The sequence below is a fragment of the Ovis aries genome, chromosome 26, assembly GCF_016772045.2.
Source record: "Ovis aries strain OAR_USU_Benz2616 breed Rambouillet chromosome 26, ARS-UI_Ramb_v3.0, whole genome shotgun sequence".
Lineage (NCBI taxonomy): Eukaryota > Metazoa > Chordata > Mammalia > Artiodactyla > Bovidae > Ovis > Ovis aries.
In genome coordinates, this window is record NC_056079.1 from 33501787 (window position 1) to 33525255 (window position 23469).

Below are 23469 nucleotides of genomic sequence, written 5' to 3' on the forward strand. Positions count from 1 at the left end.
GACGGAGGAGCCTGGTAGGCTGCAGTCCATGGGGTCGCGAAGAGTCCGACAGGACTGAGCGACTTCACTTTCAGTTTTCACTTTCATGCATTGGAGAAGGAAATGGCAACCCACTCCAGTGTTCTTGCCTGGAGAATCCCAGGGAGGGCGGAGCCTGGTGGGCTGCCATCTACAGGGTCACTCAGAGTGGGACATGTCTGAAGGGACTTAGCAGCAGCAGCAGCAGGTAATGTAAGGAAAAGCCATTTTTAGCAAATGGCATTATGATAGATTACCTTTGCACCTTCTCCTCACTATAATTGGAAACTACTTCAAAAACCGTCAATCCAAGTCCAAGATACAACCAAAACCAAGCACCACCAACCAGCCTCATCTGAGAACTGTAACTTGCGCAGCTTTTCCTTCCTTCACAAGAAACCGAATGCTCTCTCCTCAGCCGCAGCTGCCCACCAGCTGCAGGCTAGGCGCGCCCACTGGCCCTCCGGGAGGCAGCCACCCCCAGCCTTCTCCTCGCGCGCTGCCGGCGTCTCCCACCCGCGCTGTTCACCGCAACGCCTCAACCGTCACTGTTGGGCCAGTGTGGCTCCAGGTCAGCGGAGCCATGTTCCTTCTTCTGGTCTTTCTCACCGTTCTCAGGGGACTGCACGGGGGCTCCAGTAAGTCCAGAACCTTGTCTTTTCCGGTTGAAGGGCTGCCCTTTTCTGTCGAGAGTCGGGCCCCAGACCTCCCTCCCACCCGCGTCTGACCCTCGGCCTCGAGGTCTGCAGCCGAGGAGGCAGAGGCAGTGTCAGCGCAGAAAATCTTTTCATTTCTCTGGGTGATTTATTTCCTTGTCTGTAAAACGGACAAAAATGAAAGATGTGGTCTTTTTGACATTCAGAATTCTGCTCTTCTAGAAATAATTGCACTGCCAGGAAGAAGGCATTTATCAATGAGTTCCTCCTTGGTAACTGCAGTCTTCCACCTTCTCCTTGGAAAGTTGCAGATCACCTTTGTCTTCAGTATTCTGTATCTTTTTTTCCTTTGCAAATGGTCCCAGTTTCTTGATGCATTCCACTTTTTAAATTTCCTTATCTCTTACCTCAGTGTAATTTGTTACTGTTCCTTAGTCAAACTGCCTGCCTGCGAACAGGAAAAGAGAGAGAATGAAACCTTAAGATTATAAAGGGTTAAGAAATGTATGTGTAAGAAGGACCAAAAGACAGCAGAAAGGGAAAGCAGATGCATATATTACACACCAAAAAGTTGGTAATGTAGAAAAACACATGAAGAATTGGATTTAGAAATGAAAATGTAAGATTACAAGTATCAGAATAACTTTGCTTGTTTTTCTTTTAGATCTTCATAAAAAGTTTGTGCAGACCACAATTCCTGAAAAGATTTCAACGTCTGAGGCAATCAAAAACCCAGAAAATAATGTAATTGGGAAATAATATTTGTATTTCTTAAATTGTGTGAAATTGCTTTTAATATCAAGACCATAGCTGCTGATGTTGGGCAGTAATTCAGTTCTTGGAGGCGGAGCTGAGTGCTCAGACCAGGTTCACAAGGAGGAACATTTTGATGAGACGTGTTGAGGCAAAAAAAAAAAAAAAAAAAAGCATTTATTTGGGGTTTGTTAGGATTGCAGCCTGGGAAACACAGATCCAAGAAGCACTTGAAATATGTTCCACCAGACTACAAAATGGTGGAAGAAAGCTACTGGGTTCCATAAATTGTTAAGAATTAGGATTGGAGCTGGCAAGAAGTAAGGGTGTCCATTAAGCAAGAATTGGGGTTAGAGTTTGAAATGATTACATAGCTGGAAAAAAGAGAGGGGGGCCTATGAAACTACAGGGTTGCATCCAGCAGCTGCTAGCAGATACAGTTTTGAAAATGTTTGGTGGTGTCCTTGAGTTTGATACAGTTCAGAAAATTCCAGTTCTCAGTGATGCAAGAATTTGTCTGAAACCCCATCCACTGGTGGACACCTGACTCCATTTGGGATGCCTGAACCATAGTTATTGCACTTTGATTGTTAAATGATCTTAAACATGTCATCACTATTCTCTGCACCCAAAGCCACATATTTTACTTATTAATTCAACTCAGTAAGAGAATCTCTGCAAAAGTTTCCTGTTGTCTCAGTCTCATCTGGAAGGGATTTTACTTGCGAAACCTTGTGAGCAAGGCTCTTTTTTGTTTCACTAGAAAAATACTATGCAAAAACAAAGGGAACATTTTGTTTTCTGCATAGTGATTACTTGCTCCTATGGCTGTGCTCCAACAGGGTGACACAAGCCCATCCTTCATGTTTCTGTAATTGCAAAGGGAGTTGTTTCATTCTTTAATTGTTGCAGTGGATTTTAACCTGGCACTTGAAAATTTGCTTACAATTTTGAAATAAATACTTATGGTAGTTGTGCATTTAGTCATTTGGGCAGAAAGACTGATGATACACAGTGTGAAAAACTATTATGGTGCCTGCTACAATTTCTTATATCTTTGAATTTTTCTTAATCCCCCAAATTTGTTATATCACCTTCTTTGGTATTGTATGAAGAAATCATTTATTTCTTTTGCTTAGCCGTTAGTATATGCAGGTTTATATTTGACTTTCCACCAAGTTTAGTGAACTTTTCACCATGTTTAGTGAACAATTGCAAACCACACGAAGAACTTCAAAAAGGAACTTTTCCTCAGTTGAGAAATTTCTACTGTTCAAAATATTCATTACAAGATTTACACTTGTGTTTTGGCAGTTTGGGATTTAAATATATGCAAATAAAAATGTAGATAATCGTTTAAAAACATTTAAAGAATTGAAAATATTGAATTGAAAATCTTGCAGCTGTGTCAGTGAAACTGTCAGAAGTCTAAACTTATAACTAATCATAAAAGAGCTGAACTGTTGAAAAGATTGTGAACTTGTGAACAAACTATAAACTGAACTTGATATGTCACTCAAAACAAATGATGACCTTACAATTAGCTTGTAAGGGCCAGTTGTAAACCCAGTCTTTCTGAAGAGAGCCAGCTAATCTTATATAAGGTTTTCGGAAGCCTAGTGTTCAGGGACCCATAGGCTTTCAGAAAGGAGAGTGTTTAGGTATAGACAGGCTTTCAGTTGTGTTGGTGTAGTTAGTTGAGGTAGACTACTTGTTGGTCTTCTCACTTTTAGAATCCTCATCAGTGGATTGAAGCGCTTACTGACTCCTGCCTAGAAGCTGTGGCTGTCACTAATTCACTGACTTTTAGAAACTTGCGGTTGTCATTGATTTGCAAACTTTCAGAAGCTAGTTATTGGAGTGTGGCTGTTAACTGGCTGATTTTTCTGATTGTACATGGTGATAAAAATGATCTCTAATGGTAGTTACACAACTTGAGATTTTGGCCAAATGATAATCCTTATTTCATCCTAGTAACTCACTTATTTTGTAACTGAAAGTTTGTATCTGTTTATCTCCGTCACCTATTTCATTCATCCCCCTAAACCCTCTTCCCTATGGCAGCTACCTGTTCTCTGTATCTGTGGGTCTCTCAGCTTCAGTTCAGTTCAGTTCAGTCTCTCAGTTGTGTCTGACTCTTTGCGACCCCATGAATCGCAGCACCCCAGGCCTCCCTGTCCATTACCAACACCCGGAGTTCACTCAAACTCATGTCCATCGAGTCGGTGATGCCATTTGGCCGTCTCATCCTCTGTCGTCCCCTTCTCCTCCTGCCCCCAATCCCTCCCAGTATCAGAGTCTTTTCCAATGAGTCAACTCTTCACATGAGGTGGCCAAAGTATTGCAGTTTCAGCTTTAGCATCAGTTGGTTCATTTGTTTTGTTTTTTATATTCCACGTATAAGAGCTTAGTACTGTGTTGTAGGTCCATCCGTGTTGTAAATGGCAAGTTTTCACTTTCTGAGTAATACTATTTTGTGTAAAAACCATATCTTCATCTATTCATCTACTGATGGGCACTTAGATTGCTTCCATATCTTGGCAATTGTAAATAATTGCAGTGAACATGGGGTGCATGTATCTTTTTGAATTTTTGTTTTTGTTTTCTTCAGGAAAAAACTCAGAAGTGAAATTTCTAGAACCTATGGTAGTTCTGTCTTTAATTTTTTGAGGACCCTCTATAGTATTTTACATAGTGGCTGCACCAGTTTACATTCCAACCAACATTGTATGAGGGTTCTCTTCTCTCCACATCCTCTCACACTATTATCTCTTGTCTTTTTTATCATAAATGTGAGGTGATAGCTCATGGTTTTGATTAGCATTTTCTGATGATTAGTAATGTTGAGGATTTTTTCATGTGCCTGTTGGCCATCTGTATGTCTTCTTTGAAGAAATATCTATTCATATATTCTGCCCATTTTTTAAATGTGTTGCTTGCTTTTCAGATATTGAATTGTAGAAGTTCTTTGTTTACTTTGAATCTTGGTCCTTTATCATATATATTTTTTGTGAATATTTTCTCCTGTTCAGTAGGCTTTTTCATTGTGTTAGTAGTAGTTTCCTGCACCGTGAAAAGCTTTTTAGTTTGATATAGTCCTGTTTGTTCATTTTGTTCCCCCCTGGTTTCCTGAGGAGATATTTTAAAAAATATTGCTAAGACCACTGTCAATGAGCATACTGCCTCTATTTTCTTCTGGGAGTTTTATAGCTTTAGGTCTTACATTTAAGTCTTTAATTGATTTTTCAATTTATTTTTGTATATGGTGTGAGAAAGAGGTCCAGTTTCATTCTTTTCCATGTGGTTGTCCAGTTTTCCCACAATTTATTGAAGAGGCTGTCTTTTTCCTATTGTATATTCCTGCCTTCTTTGTCATACATTACTTGACCATGTATGTGTGGGTTTATTACTAGGCTCGCTGTTCTGTTTCTTTGATCTCTGTGTCTGTATCTGTGCTAGTAACATACTGTTTTGGTTACTGTAGTTGTGTGGTATAGTTTGAAATCAGGGAGTGTGATATCGCCTGTCTTGTTTTTCTTTCCCAAGATTGTTGGCTATTCAGTTCTCTTGTGGTTCCATAAACATTTTAGAATTATTTATTTTAGTTCTGTGTAAAATGCCATTGGTATTTTGATAAGGGATTGCATTAAATCTATAGATTGCTTTGGGTAATATGGTCATTTTAACTATTAATTCCTATAATCTATGTACACAGTTTCTTTCCATCTTTTTATATCATCTTTCCATCTGTTTATATCATCTTTAGTCTCTCTCATCAGTGTCTTATAGTTTTCTGAGTAGAGGTTGTATTACCAGGTTGGTTAGATTTATTTCTTGGTATTTTATTCTTTTTGATGCAGTTGTAAATTGGATTGTTTTCTTAGTTTTTATTTCTGATAGTTTGTCAGTGTATAGAAATGCAACAGATTTCTGTATATTAGTTTTTTTTTCTTGCAACTTTGCTGAGTTCATTTATTACTTCTAATAGTTTTTTGGTAGCCTCTTTGCTGCTGCTGCTGCTAAGTCGCCTCTTTAGGATAGTCTATATGTAATATGTTACATGCAACAGTGACAGTTGTACTTTTGCCATTTTTATTTCCTTTTACTAATTTTTTGTCTGATCAATTTCACTAGGACTTCCAATACTATGTCAAATAAAAGTGATGAAAGTGAGGATCCTTGTTTTCTTCCTAATCTTAGAGGAAAAGCTTTCAGATTTTCATGATTAAATATTTTAGCTATGGGCTTGTCAGACATGGACTTTATTATGTTGAGGTGTCATAGTGATGTCAAAAGCTTTTTTTTTGTATTTCACAATTTTTAAACTCTTGAATTTGTAATTATGATATATCACAATATTTGACTTACAGATATTGAAATATCCTTGCACCTTTGGAATAAATCCTACTTTATCTTGGTGTATGGATTTTAAAAAATATACTGTTTAATTTGTTTTGATAATATTTTGTTGAGGATTTTGCATCTATGTTCATCAGTGATATTGTTCTATAGTTTCCTTTTTTGTGGTGTCTTTGTCTGGTTTTGGTATCAGGCTGATACCTCATTGAATAAGAGAGTGTTCCTTTCCCTTTAATATTTGGGAGTGCTTTGGGAAGGATAGGTGTTAACTCTTCTTTTAATGTTTTGTAGGCTTCACCTATAAAGCCATCTGGTCCCCGGACTTTTGTTTGTTTGGAGTTTATTTAAATTACTGATTCAGTTCATTACAATCTATTCATATTTTGTATTTCTTATTGATTTAGTCTTGAGAGATTGTACATTTCTAGTAATTTATCCATTTCTTCTGAACTGTCCCTTTTACTGGTGTATAATTGTTCTCAGTACTCTCACAATTTTTTGTAGCTCTGGGACATTTGTTAGAACTTCTTTTTTATTTCTGATTTTATTTTGGCTCTTGTTTTTCTTGATGAGTCTTACTAAAAGTTTTGTGATTTTTATTTATCTTTTCAAAGAACTAGCTCTTAGTTTCATTGGTTTATTTTAAAATTTCTATGTCATTTATTTCTGTTCTGATCTTTTTGATATCTTGCCTTCTACTAAATTTGGGTGTTGTTTGTTCTTCTTTTTATATAGTTCCTTTGGTATAAGGTTAGGCTATTTATTTGAGATTTTTTTCGTGTCCTGAGATAAGACGTATATATTTTGGATCAGTTTGTTTCCATTTTCATTTGTCTCCAGATACTTTTTGATTTGCTATTTGATTTCTGCAGTGATACATCAGTTGTTTAGTAGCATATTGTTCAGATTCCACATGCTAGTGTTTTTTTGCAGTTTTTTTTTTTTTGTTGTTGTTGTTGTTCTGATTTCTAGTCTCAGACCTCTGTGGTCTGAAAAATGACTGATTTGATTTCAGTTTTCTCAATTTTACTGAGGCTTGTTTTTGGTATAGTATGTAGTCTATTCTGGAAATGCTTCTAGTGCCCTTGAAAAGAATGTATTCTTCTTTTGGATGGAATTTTCTGTAAGAATCTCTCAAGTTTATTTGATAGTGTGTCATTTAAGGCCAGTGTTTCCTTATTAATTTTAATTTTCTGTCACTATTATCTGTCCATTGATGTAAGCGAAGGGTTAAAAACCCTACTGTTGTTGTGTTACTCTCAATTCCTCCTTTTTTGTTTGTTAATATTTACTTTATGTATTTAGGTACTCCTATGTTGGGTGCATATATATTTACAATTATTATATCAACTTGTTGCCTTGATCCCTTTATCTTCTGGGCTGTTGGACTGTTATTCATATTGCCCTATATTCCACTGCCTTAATTAATGTAGCTTTATTACAAGTTTTAATATAGGTTAGTACTGGTACTCATACTTTTCTTTCAGCACTTTGAAGAGGTCATTCCATTGCCTTTTGTCAGTCACACAATTTATTAAGAATTGTTCTGAACATAATGTGTCATTTTTCTCTTATTGATTTTGAGTGGTTTCTCTTTTTCTTTTGTTTTAAATTTTTGCAGATGACATGCCCAGGTTTGCTTTCTTTATGATCATACTGCTTTGGAATTATATAATAATTTGACACTGTGAGTTGTTATCTTTCATAAGCTTTAAAAGTGTCAACTGTGAATTTTCCAAATGTTATTTCTTAGTTTTACCTTTCTCCTTATTTTTTGGATTATAATTGCGTGAGTGTTGGATTGAAGTGAAGTGAATTGAAGTCGCTCAGTTGTGTCCGAATCTTGGTGACCCTATGGACTGTAGCCTACCAGGCTTCTCCATCCATGGGATTTTCCAGGCAAAAGTACTGGAGTAGGTTGCTGCTTTCTTCTCCAGGGGGTCTTCCTGACCCAGGGATCGAACCCAGGTCTCCCTCATTGTAGGCAGACGCTTTACAGTCTGAGCCACGAGGGAAGTACATGAGCGTTAGACATTTTTAATTGGTCACATTTCTCTTGTTTTCTTCTTTGCATTTTTCTCTCTGTGTTTCAACATGGACATTGTCCACTGACGTGTATTCCTGTCACCAATCTTAACCCCTGCTAAGTCTAATCTTCTTTTATACCCTTTCATTGAATTTTTAGTAACAGATACAGAATTGGCTTTTTTCTGCTGTGCAATTTTAATTTGTTTCTTTATGACAGACTCCGCACTTCTATTGAAATTCTCTGTGTTCTCATTCTAATCAAAGTTACTTAATTGGTATTACTTGTGGGCTTGTTGTTATTCTCTATTTTTTATATATTTATTTTAAGTTTGATCATGTTCTTTAGCATTTGTTATCTTTTTTTTTTTTTTATAAGGGAAAGTTGGTGCATTTGTTTGCTAAGGCCCCTATAACAAAGAAACACAATGTGTCTTAAGTGACAGAAACTTATTGTCTCATAGTTTTGGAGGCTAAAAGTCCAAGATCAAGATGTTGGCAGCATTGGTTCTTTTTGAGTACTATGAGGGACAGATCTGTTCCCAGCCTCTGCCATTAGCTTATAGAGACCAGAGATTCTCCCACTGTGTAGGTGTGTCTAAATTTCCCTTTTTTATAAGCATACCACTTACATTGGATTAGTTCAGTTCAGTTCAGTCGCTCAGTCGTCTCTGATTCTTTGCAACCCCATGAATCGCAGCACACCAGGCCTACCTGTCTATCACCATCTCCCAGAGTTCACTCAGACACACGTCCATCGAGTCCATGATGCCATCCAGCCATCTCATCCTCTGTCGTCCCCTTCTCCTCCTGCCCCCAATCCCTCCCAGCATCAAAGTCTTTTCCAATGAGTCAACTCTTCACATGAGGTGGCCAAAGTACTGGAGTTTCAGCTTTAGCATCATTCTTTCCAAAGAAATCCGAGGGCTGATCTCCTTCAGAATGGACTGGTTGGATCTCCTTGCAATCCAAGGGATTCTCAAGAGCCTTCTCCAACACCACAGTTCAAAAGCATCAATTCTTCGGCACTCAGCCTTCTTCACAGTCCAACTCTCACATCCATATATGACTACTGGAAAAATCATAGCCTTGACTAGACGGACCTTTGTTGGCAAAGTAATGTCTCTGCTTTTGAATATGCTGTCTAGGTTGGTCATAACTTTCCTTCCAAGGAGCAAGCGTCTTTTAATTTCATGGATGCAGTCACCACCTGCAGTGATTTTGGAGCCCCCCAAAATTAAGTCTGACACTGTTTCCACTGTTTCCCCATCTATTTGCCATGAAGTGATGGGACCGGATGCCATGATCTTTGTTTTCTGAATGTTGAGCTTTAAGCCAACTATTTCACTCTCCTCTTTCACTTTCATCAAGAGGCTTTTTAGATTGTCTTCACTTTCTGCCATAAGGGGGGTGTCATCTGCATATCTGAGGGTATTGATGTTTCTCCAGGCAATCTTGATTCCAGCTTGTGTTTCCTCCAGTCCAGCGTTTCTCATGATGTACTCTGCATAGAAGTTAAATAAGCAGGGTGACAATATATAGCCTTGACGTACTCCTTTTCCTATTTGGAACCAGTCTGTTGTTCCATGTCCAGTTCTAACTGTTGCTTCCTGACCTGCATACAGATTTCGTAAAAGGCAGGTCAGGTGGTCTGGTATTCCTATCTCTTTCAGAGTTTTCCACAGTTGATTGTGATCCACACAGTCAAAGGCTTTGGCATAGTCAATAAAACAGAAATAGATGTTTTTCTGGAACTCTCTTGCTTTTTCCGTGATTCAGCGGATGTTGGCAATTTGATCTCTGGTTCCTCTGTCTTTTCTAAAACCAGCTTGAACATCTGGAAGTTGACGGTTCACGTATTGCTGAAGCCTGGCTTGGAGAATTTTGAGCATTACTTTACTAGCATGTGAGATGAGTGCAATTGTGTGGTAGTTTGAGCATTCTTTGGCATTGCCTTCCTTGGGATTGGAATGAAAACTGACCTTTTCCAGTCCTGTGGCCACTGTTGAGTTTTCCAAATTTGTTGGCGTATTGAGTGCAGCACTTTCACAGCATCATCTTTCAGGATTTGAAATAGCTCAACTGGAATGCCATCACCTCCACTAGCTTTGTTTGTAGCGATGCTTTCTAAGGCCCGCTTGACTTCACATTCCAGGATGTCTGGCTCTAGATGAGTGATCACACTATTGTGATTATCCAGGTCATGAAGATCCTCTTTGTACAGTTCTTCTGTGTATTCTTGCCACCTCTTCTTAATATTTTCTGCTTCTGTTAGGTCCATGCCATTTCTGTCCTTTATCAGGCCCATCTTTGCATGAAATGTTCCCTTGGTATCTCTGATTTTCCTGAAGAGATCTCTAGTCTTTCCCATTCTGTTCTTTTCCTCTATTTCTTTGCATTGATTGCTGAAGAAGGCTTTCTTATCTCTTCTTGCTATGCTTTAGAACTCTGCATTCAGATGCTTATATCTTTCCTTTTCTCAGCTGCTTTTCGCTTCTCTTCTTTTAGGGCCACACTAATGGCCTCTCCTTAACTTGATTACCTCTGTAAAGGCTTTGTCTCTGAATAAGGTCACATTCTAAAGTTAGGAATTCACATGTAAATTTGGATGGAGGGAGAAAACAATTGAACCCAAACAGTTGAATTTGTGTGTGAAAGTTTGTAGAAGCTCTGGATGATGTCTTTTTGGAATGTTTTCTTCCTGTCGATTTTGCTTTTGTAGATTTCTTGTTAATTGCATTCTAATTTTGTTGTTGTTTTTCCCCTTTATTTTCATCGTATTTATTTAATAAATAAACATGTCTGTGATCTCCCTCTGTTCTCTCCTACATTCTCTTCCAGAGGAATTTCGTTGCTTGCATTCGGTAAGCAAAGTGCAGTGGTGCTTATTGTGTCATCTTGCCATGGGTGTAGTACATTTCTTGTAGTTCTGTCTTTTAGAACTGTCTCTTCCAATGAGCAGGAAAATTTACTTTCTAGGAGGGCTGGGAGTGAGCAAGAAATGGTTTCTCTCAAGTGAGGTGGGCATCTTGGCATTGACCTTGGGCATGGTGAGTTGGTGGTGTGTGTCTTAGAGTAGAGATGATTATCAGTGAGCTTATTCCTCAGATGTGTGAGTGATGGTGAATAGCAGGCATGTGGGAATGCTACCACCTAGTTCTCAATTCAGAATTCTGAAGATTTGAATATCCACATGGCAATGGAAGCACATATAATAGTTATGTATAATCATTAATTTTGTCAATCTCAAAAGGATAACTTAGAAAAAATATTATTTAGCATAATTTTTGTAAGTGTTATTATTTTTTTTGGATGCTCATGTACAGGTGGCTTACGTCATTACAATAGGAGGAAATCCATATTTTGTCCATCTCACAAAGCAGTAAGTAATTATTTTATCTTTAAAAATTTTAATTTTTTGGTGTATTGAAAAATAATTATGCATAGAATCATTTTAATTCAAATGTTTATTGGATATGTGTATACATTCGATACCTATTGTATGTCAGTTTTTGGGTAAAGTCCTAAGCACACAAAAGGCAATGAAACAAGTAGTCTTAATTAAATAATTTGTAATAAAGATGTAAATGAAGAAGTGTTTTATAATGCAATATTGTGATAAATGTGTAGATAGTATTCTTTGGAAATCAGGGAAGGCTTTTTGCAAAGAGATGTCTTGAAGAAAGATACTTAGTTCTAAAAGAAGTGGGGTAGTTTTGGGGGGTATTCTGTTTTGAAGAAATCATCTACAGGTTGATACAGAGTAGATTTTGTGGTGTGCAGAAATTCAGTGTGAGAATGATTGAATGACATATTTTTTTGAGGATAAAAGTAAAAGATTTTGGAAAAGTGGGCAGGAGCCAGATTGTAGAAGATCTATAATACCATGGTAAGGATATTAAAAGCCATAAATATTTTTAAGCACATACTTATATAGGTCCATTGAGTCTCATAGGCTGTTTTTGAGGGGATAAAAATGGAATTCAATGTCTAATTATATAATAGTTTAAGTGCATGATGATAGTCGCTTGAAGAATGGTCATTGCACTGGAAAGAAAAATTCAGTAGATCTTGACAGATTTGGTAGGATGATTGGGAAACAGGGAGGAATTTTGGATAATTTAGATGTTGCTTAAGAAAATTGGTGGGTTATAGTGTAATAAAATGAGGGGTATTAATGAAGGAGATATTTATCTGAGGGGTGACTTTGGTTTGCATTGCTTGTAAGATATTCAAGTGGCTTTTTTTTCATTAGGTATACAAATATAGGAATTTGAATCTCTAAGCAGAGATTGGCAATATAGATTTAGCAGTAATTAAAAAAAATGTGAACTTACAGAGTGCTCACAAATATACAGGTGGCTAAAGATGGAATCTTGGGAAAGACCAGTGTTTCTATTTTTGGTTCTGCCAAAAGAGATCAAGCTAGAACAGTCAAGGAGGTAGGAAGAGAAGCATGAGTGATGTGTGATGTAAATTAAGTGAATAGACCAAGTGGCCACAGTTTTAAAAATGATACCAGAAGTCCAGTGCAATGATTACTTTAAAATTGTCTTTTGGATTTGACATTCTGGTGGTTATGGATCTTTTCTAGAGGAGTTAAGGGTGAGTAACAATTGACAAAGTGAAGAAACTGTGTGTAGACTACTCTTTTGATAAAATCTGTTAAGAATTGAAAATATGTAGGGAATAGCAAGAGAAAGACACAGGGCTGAGGAACAGTTATTCAGGATGATAATGACTTGACAGTAAACTTTTCAATAGTATTAAGATAAAAACAGTAGCAAGGAAGAGCTTGAAGTTACAGTACTAATAAAGTGACGTATCTTCAATACATGGCACAGAATAAGATGCATAGTACAGGTGTGAGGGTTTGCTTTGAACAAAAGAAGCAATCATTCTCAAAGATAAGGAGTGAGGATGGGTACAGGGGATCTGACAGTGAGGTGACATGGAAGTTACCGAGATGATTGACAGGAATGATGCCAAGTTTTTGTATAATTACTGAGGAGAATGAAAGAAAATTCTGACCAGGGTTCTTGAGAAGAACTTGGTACTCACTTAAGGTTCAGTTCAGTTCAGTTCAGTTGCTCAGTCGTGTCCGACTCTGTGATCCCCTGGACTGCAGCATGCCAGCCTTCCCTGTCCATCACCAACTCCTGGAGCTTGCTCAAACTCATATCCATCAAGTCAGTGATGCCATCCAACCATGTCATCCTCTGTCGTCCCCTTGTCCTCCTGCCTTCAGTCTTTCCCAGCATCAGGGTCTTTTCCAATGAGTCAGTTCTTCACATCAGGTGACCAAAGTATTGGAGTGCAGCTTCAGCATCAGTCCTTCCAATGTCAGGACTGATTTCCTTTAGAACTGACTGGTTTAATCTCCTTAAAGTCCAGGGGACTCTCAAGAATCTTCTCCAACACCACAGTTAAGTTTAGTTAAGGTTAGGAGCTGTGGCTGTGAGGGCACAGGTGGGCCTAGAGGAGCTATTCTATGTTCAAGGTCATGAGGGGCAGATGTGAGGAGATACCCCTCGTCCAAGGCAAGGAGCAGCGGCTGCACTTTGCTGGAGTAGCCGTGAAGAGATTTCCCACATCCAAGGTAAGAGAAACCCCAGTAAGATGGTAGGTGTTGCAAAAGGGCATCAGAGAGCAGGCACACTGAAACCATAATCACAGAAAACTAGTCAATCTAATCACATGGACCACAGCCTTGTCTAACTCAATGAAACTAAGCCATGCCCATGGGGCCACCCAAGACAGGTGGGTCATGGTGGAGAGGTCTGACAGAATGTGATCCACTGGAGAAGGGAATGGCAAACCACATCAGTATTCTTGCCTTGAGAACCCCATGAACAGTTGTAAAGGCAAAATGATAGAATACTGAAGGAAGAACTCCCCCAGGTCAGTAGGTGTCCAACATGCTACTGGAGATCAGTGGAGAAATAACTTCAGAAAGAATGATGGGATGGAGCCAAAGCAAAAGCAATACCCAGTTGTGGATGTGACTGGTGATAGAAGCAAGGTCCGATGCTGTAACTGATGCTGGGAGGGATTGGGAGTAGGAGGAGAAGGGGACGACAGAGGATGTGACGGCTGGATGGCATCACTGACTCGATGGACGTGAGTCTGGGTGAACTCTGGGAGTTGGTGATGGACAGGGAGGCCTGGAATGCTGCAATTCATGGGGTCGCAAAGAGTCGGACACGACTGAGCGACTGAACTGAACTGAACTGAAGGTTAGTGAATGTGAATTTTGTAGTGATGCTAAGAAAATCTTTCAAAATTTTAGCCTAACCCAACATTTTAATTTTGAGATTCAAGTTTAAAATCTAGAATTAATGAGCAATAATGACAGGGATTTGAAAGTTCTACGCTGAAAATTGAGACCTGTCTTATTTCACTGTTTGATATTTCTAGCAGTTTGGGTTGTTCATTATCATGCATTTTTGTACTATGTCACTGTAGTTAAAATACCTCCCTCTGCCCCAAACTTATTTAAATGACCAGTATGTGGGCAATAGGATATGCCAAGATAATTGGCACTACTTTAAATTCCTCCTTTAAAAAGAAAATTTGTATTATGAAGAATAATTTTTCTATGTTTTCTGTTTACAACTTGACCATGTTTTTGTGATTTCTGCCTAGGTCATTTTTATCTTCAGCTTCTGTTGTTTATTTTTATGACAAAAATGACATCCAACATCATCAGCCTTTGTCATCTCAGGTAAGACTTAGGTTTCTTTGTTATAGATTTCTTATTCTGAATTTTCCTTAAAATATAAATATTATGAAATTACTAGAATGTTATTTCACACATTCGGTGAAATTAAATAACCTGGATTAGTTCTTATTTCTGCCTGGCACAACTCACTGGGTGATGGCCATTCATATTAAAGTACTAAGGTAGTGAAAGTAAAAAATGCAAATAAGGTATCTGGAATGTCTGTTTAAAAAAGAAGTTAACCATTTTTCTTCCTGTTTTTTTTTTTTTTTTTTCCTCAGATGGATTGCAATTATCATGGATATGTTGCAGGTTTTCCAAATTCTCTTGTATCACTCAACATTTGTTCAGGACTCAGGTTGTAGCCTATTTAGAGATACTCCTTTTGCCAGTATTAGATCTTGCTAAACTGTAATATTTATCCTCTGGTACTTTTTCTAGTTCTACAGTCACCTTTATTATTTCGATTTCCTATGGAGTGAACCAGAATTACTGATAAAATAAAGTTAGTCACCCTGGCAGTGTCCATTCCAGATGGGAGCCTGCATGTTGATTCTAACAGGCTATGCTGCTTGAGGCTTTGAGCAATCTTGAGTATAAGTAGTGTTGATTGGGTCTCTCCATACTAGTTTTCTCAAATTCTTCATGTTTTTACAGGTGTCTTAATTTTCTAGAATGATTGTCAGTGCAGAATGCCTGAGTCTGACCGATACTTTGGCTCTGCTCACAGTCATTCTCAGGCAAATAGTACCTTTAACTCAGCCACACAAATGATTTAGAACATGAAGTGTCAGGGGAGATATAGGGATTTCAGAGAGAAGAAAGGAACCTAAACTAAGGAAAAGAGTGCCTGTGGCTACAGTCCTGGTTAGGACATCAATACCCTAGGTAGAAGTGTTAACCTGTTCAAGCACATACGTGTGTCATAGATGCGTGTAGATGTGCCTGCATACGGGCACTTGCCATCGACCTCAACAAGGGTTAAATCGCATGCTCCTGCTGAATTTGCACCCCCTGAAGGAGTGGAGTTTAGGGTTGAGAGCAGAAATGTGGCACTCTGTGCTCTGTGAAGACTGGCAGAACAGGTCTTCAGGTAGTTAGATATTCTCAGTAGCTGATTTTATGAGCCCAATTTTTGTATTTCTTCATAGCTAGAAAAGTAATAAAATCCTTTATGGTAATGACTATTTCCTGTGACTACCAGAAGCTTCATGAGACTAGCAGAAACTTTCTACAAAAAATACATGCTTGATCGCATGTACACCACCTTCACAAAAATCACATATAAACTCTCCTTCCCTGCTACCTCTTTGGAACAGTTAGAACTATCTGAAATACTATCATCCAGGCTGCAGCCCTTGTTTTACTCCCAAATAAAACTTACCTTGCAGCTCTCTCGTGCATTTTTTTAAGTTGACAGATGCATGCCACTAAAACTGGTTTCTTTAAGATAATAAAAATATTTCTATTGGAATATTTGTAATAAAAGCCAGACATATACTGTGTTATTACTGTCCAGTTCTAGAACAATACCTCAAAGAATAAAGAGAGAAATAGAAAAACCAAGGTGACTTTAAATGTAAAAAAAAAAATGTTTTTTGGCCAACATTTCTATTAGAATTACAGTTCCAGTAGAATAATTTCACATTTGTTTTGATTATTTTACCATTCAGGGGAACACTGCAGTTTAAAAACATCTCATATGCACTTGAACCAGTTGAGTCTATATCAGGATTTGTGCACATGATTTATGAAGAAAAAAATGATGTAAGTGCTATGCCTCTGTTACTGGAAAATGACACTTACAGCTATGAGAGATCACAGTATAAAGTCAGAAAAAGTTCAGAAGTAAGTGTGGACTCCTTATTATATATATTCTGTGTAATTTTATAAAATGAAAAATACTTTCAGAGCAAAATTTTGTGACTTGTAAATTTTAAGTTTATTTTACTTTTTCATGATGGCATTTCATGACTTTTCAGATGGATGCTGAATGAAATTTTTTGTTATGCTTCTTGTTAGATGAAAGTTTAGCAAAAACTTAGGTAATTGATTTTGGAAACAGATATGTGAATATAAGATTAAATAAACCAAAAAGCTAATTTTCATATGTGGACATTTGGATAATTAATGTAAATTCCTCCTTTTCCTGAATTATTCTGGTAATTTGAGTGAATATGTGATCTGAATTTCTAAATGAGTCTTTGTTATGTGAGAATTCAGGAATGAATAATAATAGTTAGTGGCTTGCATAACATACGTGTACAGCAAACTGATGAATTCTTCCTCCACAAAAACCTGTTCGGTTCAGTTCAGTTCAGTCACTCAGTCGTGTCCGACTCTTTGCAACCCCATGAATTGCAGCACGCCAGGCCTCTCTGTCCATCACCAACTCCCGGAGTTCACTCAGATTCACATCCATCGAGTCAGTGATGCCATCCAGCCATCTCATCCTCTGTTGTCTCCTTCTGCTCCTGCCCCAAATCCCTCCCAGCATCAGAGTCTTTTCCAGTGAGTCAACTCTTCACATGAGGTGGCCAAAGTACTGGAGTTTCAGCTTTAGCGTCATTCCGACCTGTAAGCTGCCATAAATAACATTCCTGGCTCCAGTGAACAGTCAGTGATTGTAAACTTAGGTAATATTTTTCTAAACCATGATTTGTCAAAAGTAGTTTCTAATAATTGATAGCAAAAAATCTGTCCACATGAAAGATTACTATGAAAATGATCACAAGGCTAAGGGAAGGAAGGCTTCCCTGGTGGCCCAGTGGTAAAGAATCTGCCTGCCAATGTAGGAGACAAAGGAGACATGGGTTTGATCCATGGGTTGGGAAGATCCCCTGGAGAAGGATTGGCAACCCACTACAGTATTCCTCTTTGGATAATCCTATGGACAGAGGAGTCTGACAAGCTACAGTCCATGAGGTCACAAAGAGTTGGACAATACTGAATGAGCACACAAGGAAAGGAAAATTGTATGATATAAACATCGCTGAGGGTCGGACACGACTGAGTGACTTCACTTTCACTTTTCACTTTCATGTATTGGAGAAGGAAATGGCAACCCACTCATGTTCTTGCCTGGAGAATCCCAGGGACGGGGGAGTCTTTTGGGCTGCTGTCTATGGGGTTGCACAGAGTCGGACACGACTGAAGTGACTTAGCAGCAAACTTAATATTTCTAATATCAGTTACTGTAAAAATCAAATTATGCCTGAGTATTATATATAGCACTGACTCTCACTGAAAATTCTTATTAACCACAGGCATATTTTGGACTGGAATTTTCTGAATAGTACCTAAAATTTGTATTTAAAAATCAACTTAATATATAATCAGTAGCAACATGTCTCTCAGTTTATCTCTGAACATAATTTCAATAGAACGTACACTTTGGGAAATTTCTCAGGACTCATGTTATGTGTTTTTCAGAGATATGGCCATACCAAATTATTCTCCCGATACATTGATATGTATATTGTTGTGGATAAAAATCTGGTAAGTTTTTTCTTTTTTTTTTTTTTGGAAAATTTACTTATTTTAATGGGAAGCAAATTGCTTTACAATGTTGTATTGGTTTTGCCATACATCAACATGAATCTGCCACAGATGTACATGTGTTCCCCATCCTGAACCCCTCTCCCATCTCCCTCCACATACCATCCCTCTGGGTCATCCCAGTACACCATCCCTGAGCATCCTGTATCATGCATCGAACCTGGACTGGCGATTCATTTCACATATAACATTATACTGTTTCAATGCCATTCTCCCAAATCATCCCACCCTTGCCCTCTCCCACAGAGTCCAAAAGACTGTTCTATACATCTGTGTCTCTTTTGCTGTCTTGCATACAGGGTTATCGTTACCATATTTCTAAATTCCATATATATGCATTAGTATACTGTATTGGTTGAGAAGGCAATGGCACCCCACTCCAGTACTCTTGCCTGGAAAATCCCATAGACAGAGGAATCTGGTAGGCTGTAGTCCATGGTGTCGCTAAGAGTCAGACATGACTGAGTGACTTCACTTTCACTTTTCAGTTTCATACACTGGAGAAGGAAATGGCAACACACTCCAGTGTTCTTGCCTGGAAATCCCAGGGACGGTGGAGCCTGATGGGCTGTGTTCTATGGGGTCACACAGAGTTGGACACGACTGAGGTGACTTAGCAGCAGCATACTGTATTGGTGTTTTTCTTTCTGGCTGACTTCACTCTGTATAATAGGCTCCAGTTTCATCCACCTCATTAGAACTGATTCAAATGTATTCTTTTTAATGGCTGAATAATACTCCATTGTGTATATGTAGCACAGCTTTCTTATCCATTCTTCTGCTGATGGACATCTAGGTTGCTTCCCTGTCCTGGCTATTATAAACAGTGCTGTGATGAACACTGGGGTACATGTGTCTCTTTCACTTCTGGTTTCCTCAGTGTGTATGCCCAGCAGTGGGATTGCTGGGTCATAAGGGAGTTCTATTTGCAGTTTTTTAAGGAATCTCCACACTGTTCTCCATAGTGGCTGTACTAGTTTTCATTCCCACCAACAGTGTAAGAGGGTTCCCTTTTCTCCACACCCTCTCCAGCATTTATTGCTTGTAGACTTTTGGATCGCAGCCATTCTGACTGGTGTGAAATGGTACCTCATTGTGGTTTCGATTTGCATTTCTCTGATAATGAGTGATGTTGAGCATCTTTTCATGTTTGTTAGCCATCTGTATGTCTTTTTTGGAGAAATGTCTATTTAGTTCTCTGGCCCATTTTTTTTGATTGGGTAGTTTATTTTTCTGGAATTGAGCTGCAGGAGCTACAACCCCTGGATTGTAGCCCACCAAGTTATTTTGTCTGTGGGATTCTCCTGGCAAGAATACTGGAGTGGGCTGCCATGCCCTCCTCCAGGGGATCTTTCCGACCCGGGGATCAAACCTGCATCTCTTGCATCTCCTGCATTGACAGGCAGGTTCTTTACCACTAGCACTACCTGGGAAGTAATGGATACCAAAAAACATACACTGAAATGTCTATAGATTATATAGAAAATACATGCAAATGTAGTCATCTCTTGGTCACAAGGAAAATACCAATAGTTTTGTAAAAGTAAAAATCAATTTGCAAAAACTCTATCATAATATATTAAAACAATAGGGAATAAAATAGGTAAGCAAAAATTAATACAGCTTAAAATTAAGTACAATTTTGAGTAATTTTTCAAGGCAGAAAAGAAAAACTATAGTTATTAGCTATTTAATGTTGTGGGCTTCTCTGGTGGTTCAGACAGTAAATAATCTGCCTAAAATGCAGGAGACCCAAGTTTGATCCCTCAGTCCAGTTCAGTCACTCAGTCGTGTCCAACTCTTTGCGACCCCATGAATCACAGCACGTTAGTCCTCCCTGTCCATCACCATCTCCTGGAGTTCACTCAGACTCACGTCCATCGAGTCAGTGATGCCATCCAGCCATCTCATCCTCTGTCGTCCCTTTCTCCTCCTGCCCCCAATCCCTCCCAGCATCAGAGTCTTTTCCAATATGTCAACTCTTCGCCTGAGGTGTCCAAAGTACTGGACTTTCAGCTTTAGCATAATTCCTTCCAAAGAACACCCAGGGCTGATCTCCTTCAGAATGGACTGGTTGGATCTCCTTGCAGTCCAAGGGACTCTCAAGAGTCTTCTCCAACACCACAGTTCAAAAGCATCAATTCTTCGGCGCTCAGCCTTCTTCACAGTCCAACTCTCACATCCATACATGACCACAGGAAAAACCATAGCCTTGACTAGATGGAACCTTAGTCGGCAAAGTAATGTCTCTGCTTTTGAATATGCTATCTAGGTTGGTCATAACTTTTCTTCCAAGGAGTCAGTGTCTTTTAATTTCATGGCTGCAGTCACCTTCTGCAGTGATTTTGGAGCCCCCCAAAATAAAGTCTGACACTGTTTCCACTGTTTCCCCATCCATTTCCCATGAAGTGATGGGACTGGATGCCATGATCTTCGTTTTCTGAATGTTGAGCTTTAAGCCAACTTTTTCACTCTCCTCTTTCACTTTCATCAAGAGGCTTTTTAGATTCTCTTCACTTTCTGCCATAAGGGTGGTGTCATCTGCATATCTGAGTGTATTGATATTTCTCCAGGCAATCTTGATTCCAGCTGTGCTTCTTCCAGTCCAGCGTTTCTCATGATGTGCTCTGCATAGAAGTTAAATAAGCAGGGTGACAATATACAGCCTTGACGTACTCCTTTTCCTATTTGGAACAAGTCTGTTGTTCCATGTCCAGTCCTAACTGTTGCTTCCTGACCTGCATACAGATTTCTCAAGAGGCAGGTTAGGTGGTCTGGTATTCCCATCTCAGAATCTTCCACAGTTGATTGTGATCCACATAGTCAAAGGCTTTGGCATAGTCAATAAAGCAGAAATAGATGTTTTTCTGGAACTCTCTTGCTTTTTCCATGATCCAGCAGATGTTGGCAATTTAATCTCTGGTTCCTCTGCCTTTTCTAAAACCAGCTTGAACATCTGGAAGTTGACGGTTCACGTATTGCTGAAGCCTGGCTTGGAGAATTTTGAGCACTACTTTACTAGCATGTGAGATGAGTGCAATTGTGTGGTAGTTTAAGCATTCTTTGGCAGTGCCTTTTCTTTGGGATTGGAATGAAAACTGACCTTTTCCAGTCCTGTGGCCACTGCTGAGTTTTCCAAATGTGCTGGCATATTGAGTTCAGCACTTTCACAGCATCATCTTTCAGGATTTGAAATAGCTCTACTGGAATTCCATCACCTCCACTCGCTTTGTTCGTAGTGATGCTTTCTAAGGCCCACTTGACTTCACATTCTAAGATGTCTGGCTCTAGGTGAGTGACCACATCATCGTGATTATCTGGGTCTTGAAGATATTTTTTGTATAGTTCTTCTGTGTATTCTTGCCACCTCTTCTTAATATCTTCTGCTTCTGTTAGGTCCATATAATTTCTTTTCTTTATGGAGCCCATCTTTGCATGAAATGTTCCCCTGGTATCTCCAATTTTCTTGAAGAGATCTCTAGTCTTTCCCATTCTGGTGTTTTCCTCTATTTCTTTGCATTGATTGCTGAAGAAGGCTTTCTTATCTCTCCTTGCTATTCTTTGGAACTCGGCATTCAGATGCTTGCATCCTTCCTTTTCTCCTTTGCTTTTTGCTTCTCTTCTTTTTACAGCTATTTGTAAGGCCTCCGCAGATAGTCATTTTGCTTTTTTGCATTTCTTTTCCATAGGGATGGTCTTGATCCATGTCTCCTGTACAATGTCATGAACCTCATTCCATAGTTCATCAGGCACTCTATCTATCAGATCTAGGCCCTTAAATCTATTTCTCACTTCCACTTTATAATCATAAGGGATTTGATTTAGGTCACACCTGAATGGTCTAGCGGTTTTCCCTACTTTCTTCAATTTGAGTCTGAATTTGGTAATGAGTTCATGATCTGAGCCACAATCAGCTCCTGGTCTTGTTTTTGTTGACTGTATTGAGCTTCTGCATCTTTGGCTGCAAAGAATATAATCAATCTGATTTTGGTGTTGACCATCTGGTGAGGTCCATGTGTAGAGTCTTCTCTTGTGTTGTTGGAAGAGGGTGTATGCTATGACCAGTGCATTTTCTTGGCAAAACTCTATTAGTCTTTGCCCTGCTTCATTCGTATTCCAAGGCCAAATTTGCCTGTTACTCCAGGTGTTTCTTGACTTCCTACTTTTGCATTCCAGTCCTCTGTAATGAAAAGGACATCTCTTTTAGGTGTTAGTTCTAAAAGGTCTTGTAGGTCTTCATAGAACCGTTCAACTTCAGCTTCTTCAGCGTTACTGGTTGGGGCATAGACTTGGATTACCGTGATATTGAATGGTTTGTCTTGGAGACAAACAGAGATCATTCTGTCGTTTTGAGATTGCATCCAAGTACTGCATTTCGGACTGTTTTGTTGACCATGAGGGCTACTCCATTTCTTCGCAGGGATTCCTGCCCACAGTAGTAGATATAATGGTCATCTGAGTTAAATTCATCCATTCCAGTCCATTTTAGTTCACTGATTCCTAGAATGTTGACATTCACCCTTGCCATCTCTTGTTTGACCACTTCCAAAATGCCTTGACTGATAGACCTGATATTCCAGGTTCCTATGCAATATTGATCTTTACAGCATCGGACCTTGCTTCTATCACCAGTCACATCCACAACTGGGTATTGTTTTTGCTTTGGCTCCATCCTGTCATTCTTTCTGGAGTTATTTCTCCACTGATCTCCAGTAGCATATTGGGCACCTACTGACCTGGGGAGTTCCTCTTTCAGTATCCCATCATTTTGCCTTATCATACTGTTCATGGGATTCTCAAAGCAAGAATACTGATGTGGTTTGCCATTCCCTTCTCCAGTGGACCACATTCTGTCAGACTTCTCCACCATGACCCACCCGTCTTGGGTTGCCCCACGGGCATGGCTTAATTTTATTGAGTTAGACAAGGCTGTGGTCCTAGTGTGATTAGATTGACTAGTTTTCTGTGAGTATGGTTTCAGTGTGTCTGCCCTCTGATGCCCTCTTGCAACACCTACCATCTTACTTGGGTTTCTTACCTTGGGCGTGGGGTATCATCTTCACAGCTGCTCCAGCAAAGCGCAGCTGCTGCTCCTTACCTTGGATGAGGAGTATCTCCTCACTGCTGCCCTTCCTGACCTTCAGCGTGGGATGGCTCCTCTTGGCCCTCCTGCACCCACGCAGCCACTGCTCCTTTGACTTGGGGTTGGTCCTCCCGGCTGCTGCCTCTGGCCTCGGATGTGGGGTTGCTCCTCCCTGCTGCCCCCTCTGGCCTCGGGCACCGACCCTGGCCTCAGACGCAGGGTGGCTCCTCTCGGCCGTTCCTGTGCCATCGCAGCCTGGCACTCTAGGCCACTGCCCCTGACCTTGGACGTGTGGT

General features: G+C 39.3%; 1 protein-coding gene across 1 annotated transcript in view; it reads left to right on the forward strand.

Moving 5' to 3' along the window:
- The first annotated feature begins 10609 nt into the window (after positions 1-10609).
- Positions 10610-23469, forward strand: part of LOC101119791 (disintegrin and metalloproteinase domain-containing protein 5-like) — a 73624-nt gene continuing 60764 nt past the window's right edge. The window contains exons 1-6 of the mRNA XM_060406941.1: positions 10610-10675; positions 11138-11193; positions 14457-14535; positions 14814-14890; positions 16206-16380; positions 17965-18030. Of these exons, the coding sequence (XP_060262924.1) occupies positions 10610-10675; positions 11138-11193; positions 14457-14535; positions 14814-14890; positions 16206-16380; positions 17965-18030 (519 nt within the window). The remainder of the gene's footprint in view (positions 10676-11137; positions 11194-14456; positions 14536-14813; positions 14891-16205; positions 16381-17964; positions 18031-23469) is intronic.